This window comes from Poromitra crassiceps, assembly GCF_964638095.1.
Source record: "Poromitra crassiceps genome assembly, chromosome: 15".
Classification (NCBI taxonomy): Eukaryota; Metazoa; Chordata; class Actinopteri; order Beryciformes; family Melamphaidae; genus Poromitra; species Poromitra crassiceps.
Genome location: NC_139634.1, coordinates 19,939,505 through 19,950,851, shown reverse-complemented (window position 1 = coordinate 19,950,851; position 11,347 = coordinate 19,939,505). Strand labels below are relative to the sequence as shown.

The 11,347-nt window shown below is 45.4% G+C and overlaps 2 protein-coding genes across 2 annotated transcripts in view; both read left to right on the top strand.

The window, feature by feature from the left end:
* Positions 1-217: 217 nt before the first annotated feature.
* Positions 218-4,607, top strand: dnajc4 (DnaJ (Hsp40) homolog, subfamily C, member 4). Its single transcript, XM_083652152.1, has 6 exons — positions 218-338; positions 564-654; positions 1,519-1,700; positions 2,488-2,655; positions 3,294-3,380; positions 4,488-4,607. The coding sequence occupies exons 1-6, from the start codon at positions 247-249 to the stop codon at positions 4,582-4,584; spliced, it is 717 nt and encodes a 238-aa protein (XP_083508278.1). The 5' UTR covers positions 218-246; the 3' UTR covers positions 4,585-4,607.
* Positions 4,608-9,217: 4,610 nt separating this feature from the next.
* The window catches only part of vegfba (vascular endothelial growth factor Ba), a 20,594-nt gene continuing 18,464 nt past the window's right edge, over positions 9,218-11,347 (top strand). Inside the window, exon 1 of the mRNA XM_083652153.1 lies at positions 9,218-9,332. Coding sequence (XP_083508279.1) covers positions 9,255-9,332 — 78 coding nt within the window. The 5' untranslated portion in view covers positions 9,218-9,254. The remainder of the gene's footprint in view (positions 9,333-11,347) is intronic.

Genomic DNA, 11,347 nt, shown 5'->3' with positions numbered 1-11,347 from the left:
TCAAGGGTTCCCAAACTTTTCAGCCCCCGACCCCCAAAATAACGGTGCCAGAGGACCTTGCGACCCACCCAGTGGTGTCCCTTGACCCACGGGGGGGCCCGACCCCCATTTTGGGAACCACTTATCAATCTAACTACAGCAGACTTGTTTACACACATTACAGTCTCCCTTGCACCTATGTTAGTGTCAGCCATATCTGTCCTCTTGGCACAGGTCCTGTGCTTGGAAGCCCTTCAATTTTCCGTCATGCAGTTGGAGGCCCAGTTGCGTCTGTGCCAGAGTTGTCTATGGTGCTATAAGAGCGGGCAGCGTCTGCTCTCCCAGAGCTCAGCACACAGGTAGACTGTGTGTGTGTGTGTGTGTGTGTGTGTGTGTGTGTGTGTGTGTGTGTGTGTGTGTGTGTGTGTGTGTGTGTGTGTGTGTGTGTGTGTGTGTGTGTGTGTGTGAGAGAGAGCAAGCGCATCTTTGTTGTTGAACTTGTCAGTGATTGTTAGTAGGTAGAGCTTTGTACAGCTCTGCATGACTGCCTGGCATGTACTGAGTTCTTTGTTTTCTCTATGCAGAACAGCTGTGAACTACTACGAACTCCTGGGAGTCAAATCTAATGCCACCTTGGAGGAAATTAAAAATGCATTTTTTCGCAAATCAAAAAAGGTAGGGTTCTCCACACCTAATCTATCAGCTGTGCATTCACAGAAAATACCTGTTACACAAATTGACCTTCTACTCTACATCAACCGCTTAGTACTGTAGTTTCTCTCTCTGGCCACATGGGGGTGAACTTTCATCACGGCCTAGTTTCTAATTGTCAACATTTCCCACAGTGCAGTGGGGTTCATTTGGGGCTGCCTGGACATGAGTGTTTGTTTTGATGTTGTGGTGAGCTGTGTTAACAAGGAAGTGCATGCATATTTACCTTGAGGTTTTGGCGTTATTGAAGTGCATCTCATCTAGAGATGTAACCGTGTGAAAATTTCACATCACGATTATCGTGACCAAAATTATCACGGTTATCGTATTATCATGGTATTCATAAAAAATTGCTGAAAATGTTCAAAAAGTACTGAGAGACTCACTGAAATCATTTTACGTTTTATATTGAAAACTCAGAGCCAAAAAGGATTGATACACTCACTGAAATCATTTCTCTAAGGCTGCACGTTTGCATCTGGGAGACTGTTGCCAACTTTGGTTGATGATGGACAGTATTTACCGTGTTTTTCAAAGCACTGTAATCACGGTACCACAGTTTTAATGATAATGAAAATTTGAAATGGTACGGTTATCGTAAGGAATTTTATCACGGTTATCATTCAAACCGGTTATCGTTACATCCCTAATCTCATCCCCCAGCTCCTCCAGAGAGGGAGTGTGTTTGTGTGTGCACACCATACGCATGCGCATGTTTGTTTAATAGGGAGAAAACGAGCATGCATGTGTGTACGTGCATATACACTGTAATGTCTGTTCTATCTCAGTCTCACTCTAACCCAGCCTCTCCTCCTCATGTGGCTGCAGCTGCACCCGGACAGCGACCTGTCCAACCCGGGTCTACACAGCCAGTTTGTGGAGCTGAACGAGGCATACCGGGTGCTGAGCAAGGACCCGAGCAGGAAGGAGTATGACCTCAAACTCCGACATCACTACAGCGGAGGGCAGGCCTTCAGATCTACCTCCAGCCATAGCAGCTACAGAGCCAGGTGGATACAAACACAGTAGTCAAACCACGCTTCCCACTGCTCCTTGAAATCCTTGTATCAAAGCGTAAATTTATTCTCTTTATGCAATTTTCAGAAAATGCTTCAACAGTCATAAAAGTGGTCCTCATTTGTGAAGATTATCTCGGTGGAGACAAAGTCCGCTGTTTCATAAACTTTTGTTAACCACAGACCTTATTTCATGCATTTAAACGAAATTCCCATGCAGAAATGCCATTGACTTTTACACATAGGAACCAGGAAGTGCAGGGACTTCTGGGTAAGCCTACAGAAATACATAATCCCTGCAGTACTCTATTAGTAAATAGGTGTAACACAGCACAGTTGAGAAGTGTTCACACATTCAAGCCTCTCTCTTTCTAATTGTTGTCTGTGTAAAGCCTGCTATTTTTCATTATTTAAAAAATCACGATGGTGGGGTGTGTGTGCTGAAACTGTGACCAGAGCTGAGGCTGTTTAGCCTGTGTCGGATTGAATTAAAGTAATTAAATTAGTAATTACTATGGTCCGATGTAGAAGGCTCAGAGGACGATGGAGGTCAGCCCATCGACGATGGTTGATGCCATCGTCCATCGTGCCAACCCTAAACCGTAATTAACCTTGATCTGACTGTGTCTCAAACTACGCCGTGATGCGTTCTTGAATTTGCTGTTTAAGAAGGTGTGAAACCTTGTCAAACACAAACCAAAAACAGCTTGTTTCCTGTGTGTCTATTTGTTTTTTACTTTCCTTCCATGTCTTGGTCCTTATTCCACTCCTTCCCTGTCAGTGCGGAGACCCAGGAGAGCATGCGTTACTGGGAGCAGTTCCGCCAGACCCAGGCACAGGAGATGACGGCGGAGGAGTGGCAGAAGACCAGGAGGAAGAATTTCCGCCTGATGGTCTACTGTGTCATCACCATGGTGCTCGGCATCGGAGTCCACGTGGTCTTCTTCAGGTGAAGGCCCTGGGCGCGATGACTCTCCTGTGTTTCTGTTTGTACTTTCAGATATCTGCTGCTTTATTTTACCCTTCTGTGGAAAAGGGGGATAATTACACAAGGCCATTTTAGGACCTAGGTGAACGAACTGCTTAGGGAAAACTGCTTTTAATGCTGGCACACTAAACATTTATGGTGTTACTTTGTAGATATTACATTTGGCAATGATAGCAGTGCTGTTGGACTTTAAAAGCATTATATGGTTTGGCAGATGAATATTTTGAGTTCTGGTATTGGGCTGGTTTTTGAGCTGGTTTTATTGGCCGTTGGGCTGGTTTTGATTGGCTATTGTGCTGGTTTTGTCACACAGACCTGGCAACACTGAGCGGGGCGAACTGGCACGGCCCTAGGCCAGATTAAGGGGGTTGTTTGTGGACATGTCTCCCTGCCATGTGCCTTGGCACAACCCTATGGCCTGTCACCATCTATAACTGCTGTCACACATTTGGTTCCACAACTGTTTTGTAGATATTTGATCTTTGTGATCTGAAAATCTGCTTAGCAGCTGCATAAACGTGTAAAAAACTTTTTTTTTAGGTTATGCAAAGTTGTGTTGTGCAGGTTGTCTAACTCAAGCAGTTCTCTAACTATCACAGGAAACTGGAAGATGTCCACAGTAACTTCATGGACGAGAAAGACCGAGTCATCACAGGAATCTACAATGAATCCAAAGAGAGGGCCAGGTGTGTGAAAGAAACCAGTTACAATTGTTGTTTTCTGTTTTCTTTCCTCAGATAGTGCAGCCAGTTGATCATAGTCAATTTGCCTGGGTTTTGCAATGCCTGAACATATATTTGATTGGTTGTGCTACATGGGGCAGAGTCTGAAGCAGTGGGCATTTCAGCCTGCCTATTTTTGACGCCAATGCGGAAATTGCATTATTTCCAAATGGCCAGTGGGGGTCGCAGCTTGTGTAGCACTCCCAGGAACATCACCATTCAACTATATGGGAAACGAGACAACTTCTCTCTCGGTCTATGTATTAAATAAACACTTTCCAAATTAGTGTATGGTCTGAAAAAACAATTTAAAGTCTTTTTCATGCTCTAACGCGCTCCGTTTTCCAAATCATAGCCCCATTTCGAGGAAAATTGACGACAAACATCGGATAAAAAGAACAGTAATACTTCCGACCGGTAGAGGCAGCAATGTGCCGCAAGGCATCAGGTAGCAAGTATAGTTGAGCAAATTATCAGAAAATAGCGTTACTTTATGATATTTTAATAATGTTAGTAGACACACGTAACTATATAGATACCATACATCTAACGTCCATAACATGGCGGACCATTTAACGTTATTTATACCGTTAGATAAAGCCTTAAGCCTTCTCTGTATTCAGACCATTGGATTCAGCACAGAAACCGGACTACGTTATAAGGTTTTAAATAGAGTCACGTTATAAACAACTAACCAACGCTTGGGGTCCGTATGGAAACAGTGTTTCTCGAAATGGTTAAAAGTTCAATCAATTTGGTCATTCAGTGCCGTTTTACTGCAATGTAAAGTAAGTAGCGTTAGCGGCTACATTAGCCACAGTAGCTGACTACCCATAATGCATTACGGCGATAAGCGAGACAGAGCAAATTCGGAAACTCCCCTGGCAGCCGCTAGGGGCAGCCGCCCCTTCTCCTCGTACTTCCGTGTAGCATTAATCCATTCAACCAATCAAACGAAATCAAACAATACCCGGAAGTGAGCTTAATTTTGCTGTGTCAAAGTCAATGAGCTATGTTGGTCCATTATATATAGGTCAATGGTCTGAAGGCATTGTCTGTGCTGGTTCCCAGAGCCAACGGTTTTAAGAAGCAGACGGAGATCCTGCGGCAGAAACACGCCGAGTTCCTGAAGAAATACAAACTCCGCTCCGGAGGAGAGGACAAGTAGGCGTTTCCTACTGTGTTGGAACCATTGGGACCGTTGAAGTCAGTTGAATAAATGAGTTTTTAACTGCCAACAGGTGGAAAGGGCCAGACTGAATGCGGTAGTAGTAGTTTTAGAATGTTTTTCTTAAGCGTGTGTTGATACAACCTCGTTACACCTGGGTCCTCAGATGTGATGCTGAGGAGCTGAAGACATCCAGGACATGGGTGTAAAACCGTTTTAGTCCTAACCAAGTTGGAATGGACCAGCCTTGACTCGTTGCTTACGTCCCAGACAATGTGAACAAGAGTGACACGGCCCAGAACAGAATGAGATCTGATGGACGGCTATGATGTATAAACGGTATCGTCTTTGAGGTGATGAGACCGTAGGAAGGATCCAGCTTTGTCCACACAAACCTCTCTGCTGTTTGGCCAAAGGAGCCACAAGGTAACACTGTTCAACTCTCTGTAATGAAGTTACAGGAACGTGTTACAGTGCCCTCCCTCTGCACTGCTCACAGATGGCTGTGAATGAATGCCTCTGGAAGCAGGCCAAAGAACACTTGACAAAGCAACACATGTATGTGTTCAGTATGTGAGACAGACTACCGTAACGCCTGCGTCATTCTCAGTGCTGAAAGAAACCGTATGGATTAAAGTAATGCCCCATGTGGCACATAGAGGGCGCTGTATCCAAACCCTCTGGGAGTTGGTTGAAACGTTAAAAGTGGGGCTGTATCCATTCCCAGTTCGTGTATCTTGGGACATTGCTGCCAACTCGTGTGTGTGTGTGTGTGTGTGTGTGTGTGTGTGAGAGAGAGAGAGAGTGATTTATTGGAAATAACTGAGATTATTCAGTTGTGTGCAAATGAATGGGAAGATGCACCCCGGAAGTGACCAAGGACACTTCGACATGCTGAGGACCCGGGGATCGAACCACCGACCTTCTGGTTAGTGGACGACGCGCTCTACCTCCTGAGCCACAGCCGCCTCATTGAAATTATGAGGCGGTGGAAATTACACAGACGTCATGAGGCCATGGCCATCGTGCCCCTCCCTCTGGCCGTGATGCCCTGAGATAACTAAGGCCACCTTGGCAGTGCCCTGCTACTAAAAGCTTGCTTTAAAAGCATCAGTGGTCTCAGTTTAATGTAGCCTGCCCAGGCTGCCCTGTGCAAAGGATGTGTAATTGGCTCATTTTAACACACACATAAGAAAAATCACTCTTGACGATGTCAATAGAGCAACGGCCTTTGTGCCCTGGCATGTGGCCTTGTGCCCTAAAAACATTTGCGCCGCCGAAAGCCAAATGGCCTCGCCCCTAAAAGGAAGAAATTCCCACCCTGGTCACAACAACCACCATTTGCCATTATGCCTGGGCAATGTTTAGATATGAGATTGTTTTTTGTGTGTTGACTGCCTTAACTCATCGCTGGAGGGATGTCAGTGACAAACCGATTAAAAGCCCAACTTTTGCTGATCAATCATTACTCCCTGTCTGCTTTGTCATTGTTGTAAAGAAGAGAGAAGAAAAAGCTTTCAGGTTTGACTGAGTACAATACAGAACAGATAAATCATGCAGAGACTGTGCTGCAGTGACCACAATTCCTTACTTATCTCTATCTTATTTGGTAGCAATAAAGAGAGGGAGATCATGACGTTTTATCGATAATTTCAATTCAGGCTACATTTCTAAAGTTAAATTTACTTCCTAGTCACACTTTGCATGTTTGTTTGCATATTTACGTCCAAATAATAGGCTCTGTTTCATTTTAGTATCGACAGTTACGAAATGATGCTGGGTACAGAGCTGTTCCTGCATTTGTCTCTGCTGACATCAAGGGCTTGGCTTGTAGATTTGGGAAACAAGTAGTTCACATTCACAAGTCGTGTTGTAGTCAAGTCACTAGATCTCGAGTCCAAGTTGAGTCTCGTGTCCGAGTCACCAAAGAAGAGTCTGAGTCGAGTCCCCATGTATTACCTGAGTCTGAGTCCAGAGTTACTGAGCATGTGTGTGAATCCACATGTAGGTGGAAGGAACACACGTGCCTGGCCTTGCACCAGATTGAGTGTTGGGGTGGATATTGCCTCTTGTGTTGTGCCCGTGCCGTGCTGTGTCTGTCTGGTGGTCGTCGGTGACGGGCCGTTAGCTGAGGCCTCAGCAGGAGATAACGCATCCCCGCATGGCCCCGCAGCCACCCTCACCCTCATGTGGCGTGTGAGTGCCCTCTCATAACCCAAACACACCATAATGGCAGAGACTGCTGTCAGCATGCCGACACACACACACACGCGCGAGCACGCGCACACACACACACACACACACACACGCGCGAGCACGCCCACACACACACGCAGGCTGATGGAAGACAAGGTCTGTACTCCTGGGAGAGGGAGCTGCTATACACGGAGATAAACCGGCGATAAAGATAGTTTAAATTAATTATCAGGGTTCCCACGGTCATGGCAAACCTGGAAAAGTTAGGGGTTTTCAAAATCTTGTTTTCCAGGCCTAATAGCTGCAATGTAATGTGATGCAGTGAATCTAAAACACTAAAATCCAATATAAAGAGGTGTGTCCTATTTGTCCAGTGTAGTAGTGTATCGATTCTGATAGTAATAATTTCTGGTATTGATTCAGAGTCATCGCCTCACATTACATACTTCTATTATGGATCCTTGAAAAGTCATGGACAAGTGTTTACATTCTATCCATGAAAATGTGTGGGAACCCTGATTTGACATTTACAATATCGAAACTGAATATGAAGTAGGCTAGTTTAATGAGGTGCAAGTCGGCTGAACAAAGTATGGCATAAGATAGATAGGCGCATATAGGAGAGTTGGAGACAAAATGCTTTCCTGTGATTTAGTAATGCATTTTTTGGATAAAAGAAACGTGGAGTCTATAAAGTGGAGTTTCAGAGGTAAATCAGATCTGTTGAATATCACATTGAAAGGAAATCCCATAGAAAAGGGGCTTCCAAGCCTTTTCATGTCAAGGACCCCTAAATAGATATAAGCACCTCTATCCAATGAGACTAGCGGAATACGCGTTCCTGTGTGATGGGCTATTTAGTCAGGCCTCACTCACAGAGTTGGCATGGAACCTGTTCTCTCTGCACCAGAGGCTTTTCACAGTCCATTTCACTGGCTGATTCAAACTCTGCTCACCTGTGCGCTGCTCCAGAGCTCACTGGCTGATTAAAACTCTGCTCACATGTGCACTGCTCCAGAGTTCACTGGCTGATTTAAACTCTGCTCACGTGTGTGCTGCTCCACTCTGGAGCTCTCCATGGTGCTGAACCTGTGTTGAGGCATTTTGGCCACTAATTAGCCATTTTGGCCCTAATTACCCCGCAGGGGTACTCTTTACACTTCCTGAAAGATTCAGCCTAATCACACTTAAAATGGCATAGCATGTGTGGCCGAACACAAATTCTGCTCAGACACTTCACATTCTTCTTATAGGATTTTGTCCCACATGGAACCGCAAATGAGAGGTTTTTAAATTAGTTCGCTAGATTGGATTAATAGTAAGAAATGTATCAGCTGGAAGCTCCATCATGGACCCTGGCCTGGAGGGTCCCCGGACACCCAGTTTGGGCAACAGGTGTGTGGTAGGCTGGGTAGGCCTATCCAGCGCGCTTGTCCCATTTGGAAAAAGTTGGCAGTGCAATGGTTACACGTCTCAAGGGCAAAGGAAATGAGGAAACCGATCACAACAAACGACTCCTACCTTTCACCCCCCCCCCCCCCCCCTTCTTCACTCTCTCTCCCACTCTGCGGACAATCCCGCACCGTGCTGCGATGTCAGCGGAGGGTAGGCTATTATTCTAGGCTTTATTTATAAGGAGATAAAAGAAAAAACGGGGAAGATGCGCACGGAGGGACTGGGAGAAACGTCACGTTTTCAGTGAGAGCTCCTGCGCTGTGGATCCACCGTGACCGAGCGGGATATTATGCGACACCGTGACTAGCTCGGCGGACCTCTGGGGGAGAAACGTCCTAGTTGGAGGATTGTATTTTGGATGTGTCGCTCACAGAGGATTTGATTTTATGCTCACGCCACCTTTCAGCGCGACTCAAAATGGGACCTGTAGTCACGCCACCCCGGATCCCGGTTTGATGGGATGCCGACCAAGAGACTGACGCTACCGGCGTATTATCCCTGACGATATTACTGTAGCCTAGGGGAGAAGGGCATCACTCAAAGTTTATAGGCTACAAGTCTCGCCAAAATATTAGTGGATTATGGGTTTATCATGGTGCCACCGTTAGATAATGAGCTTAGAATTGAATGCCGTCTCCATATGGAACACCTAATGGCAGGAGATTCAAGGTTAGATTATTGTAGACTATAGCCGAGTCCAGATTAACAACTAGCCCAGGCTAGTGTAGTCGAGACTATATAGGCTACCGGTTTGGCCTATATAGCCTATTGCCGTTTTGGCAAAGGCTGAGCAATAGCCTTAAATGCATCAAGAACAAGAAGACAAAGTTTGTACTAATGATGATGCCGCTGCTCCGGGGGTCCCGTCAAGGAAGAGAGACCGGGGAATGAAAGCGGGAGATCTGCGGGTGTGATCAGTCAGGCACAGAGGCAGACAGCCGGAGAGGTCGCCTTCTTTTTCTTTCTTTTTTTGGATTGGTCCAAAACATATTTTTGCGTGCCTCTTGGACTCCTGCACAATGGGGATTATGCTTCAAGTTATTCTAGGAATGTTTCAATTCCTGCTGCTCACCAGAATACCCACGTCCCATGCCAAAGTATGTATGAACTATTATTATTAACTCAGTGGTCATGGTGTGGATTGGCCACATCTCATCATTATGAGAGGTGTGTGTGTGTGTGTGTGTGTGTGTGTGTGTGTGTGTGTGTGTGTGTGTGTGTGTGTGTGTGTGTGTGTGTGTGTGTGTGTGTGTGTGTGTGTGTGTGTGTGTGCGTGTGCGTGCGTGCGTGTGTGATGATCACTACAAAAGCATAAAGTAGTGGTTCTCAACATGAGGTCCGGGGACCACCGGGGGTTCCAGGAGGTCCCCAGCAAATTGATCCATTGTAAAGAATAAAAAAAATAAAGTTACACGATTAGATAATGGAGAACAATGACTGTTTTGATCATAGCTTCACTGTTCTCTATAGCCTACTGTACCTACAATAAAGACAGTCGTGGAATGCTGGACAAAATAATGTCGTCAGACTGGGCTCTGAGACACATCTCACCAAATTGGGGTCTGTGGCTCAAATGTGGACTAAATTAGGGGACCTTGATATGACGAGGGTTGAGAATCACTGTCATAAAGTATTGTGGGATGCCGGGTGGACTGTCCTGTATGAAAATTACACCATAGTGGAAGTTAGCCCCTAGGTCATTGACGCTTGCCACTTCAGAGGCTCACAGGATGGTCCAATGACTGATCCCTAAAAATCACTACAATATCCCTAAAGTGCTCAGTAGTGAGTTTATAGTGATCGTTGTGCTGTTTCTCACTATCACAATAGCATGCCTATAGGGACTTCAAAGTGTTGCAGTCATATACGTTTCTAAAATATAGGGTTATTCTCTTTCATAGACACTTCATTTACACTTTCCAGCTTCTCCCTCACCCTGATACAGCATTAGTGCCTCACTGATGAGCTAATCGTGTCATTGGCATCAACCTGGTTTGTATTACGAAGCAGATGTGATCCACTTTGTGACATACGGGCCTTTGATAGTCATTGGCCAAGGCAGAGCACTGCATGTGCGCGCGCACACACACACACGCGCGCGCGCACACACAACGTGGTGGAGGAGTACCTCAGAAGTACCTGAAAGCCACACTTGAGTAAAAGTGCAAATATCTAACCAGAAAATTACTTTGGTAGTAAGTTAAAGTCACCTATTAGAATATTACTTTAAGTAAAAATCTTAAAGTATCTGATATTTAGTGTACTTAAGTATCAAAAGACATTTTCTGATATTAAATGCAGATTTTTTTTAAAGCAAGAAAAAGACGTGCCTGGGCTTAAGTGGAAATCTTCTCGTTAAGCTTCTGGCATACTCTTCGCGCACGCGCTGGAGGCGGGGCTCAGAGGAGGGCGCGCGCACTCTGCGCGGGCCAAAACAGAACATACTCAGTGCGCAGCTCCAGGCTCCAGGCAGTCTGAATGAAATTGAATGTAACGTTCCCAATTCTATGTATTAAATTATAAAAAACGACCCCTCCACATTTGGGAAGGCTAAGCCACACAACTAGTTCGTTATAATCGAACAGCATGCTTTGAAGGCGACTTTACGACGGTGAGGACTCAATCACAGCAGATATCCGCTGATAGCCTACCACGGAGATCTCAGGCACAGGCAGCAAAACCGACGCGCTGATAGAAAAATCTCCATGGACGCGCCGCGCTGCGCTCAGGCCTCGCCCCCCGACACGCCCCGTGCGATGTCGTCATAATCGCCGTGCGCCCTATGCGCTTGGCTGGGCGTGAAGAGTATGCCAGAAGCTTTATGGTGCACTACCGCCACCAACTGGAATGGAGTGTGGATCGTGATTAACGTAACTTGCAAGCTAAGAGCACTGATTCGCCAAACCTGTTTGCTTGCAAGCTACCAAATCTCTTCCAATTTTACTTTGTAACTGCGTGAGTAAAAGCATACATTTTATTTAGGAAATGTAGTAAAGTAAAGTGAAAGTTGACAGAAATATAAATACTAAGTAAAGTACAGAATGATACTCCCAAAAATACTTAAGTAGGACTACTGTAGCAAAGTAATAATACTTTGTTACATTACACCACT

What these genes read in the sequence shown, in the direction of transcription:
- dnajc4 (XM_083652152.1), top strand. Translation starts at nt 247, where the DNA reads ATGCAGTTGGAGGCCCAGTTGCGTCTGTGCCAGAGTTGTCTATGGTGC. An exon ending in TTTTTCGCAAATCAAAAAAG is followed by an intron (nt 655 to 1,518) that starts GTAGGGTTCTCC and finishes ATGTGGCTGCAG; the next exon opens with CTGCACCCGGACAGCGACCT. An exon ending in GAATCCAAAGAGAGGGCCAG is followed by an intron (nt 3,381 to 4,487) that starts GTGTGTGAAAGA and finishes GCTGGTTCCCAG; the next exon opens with AGCCAACGGTTTTAAGAAGC.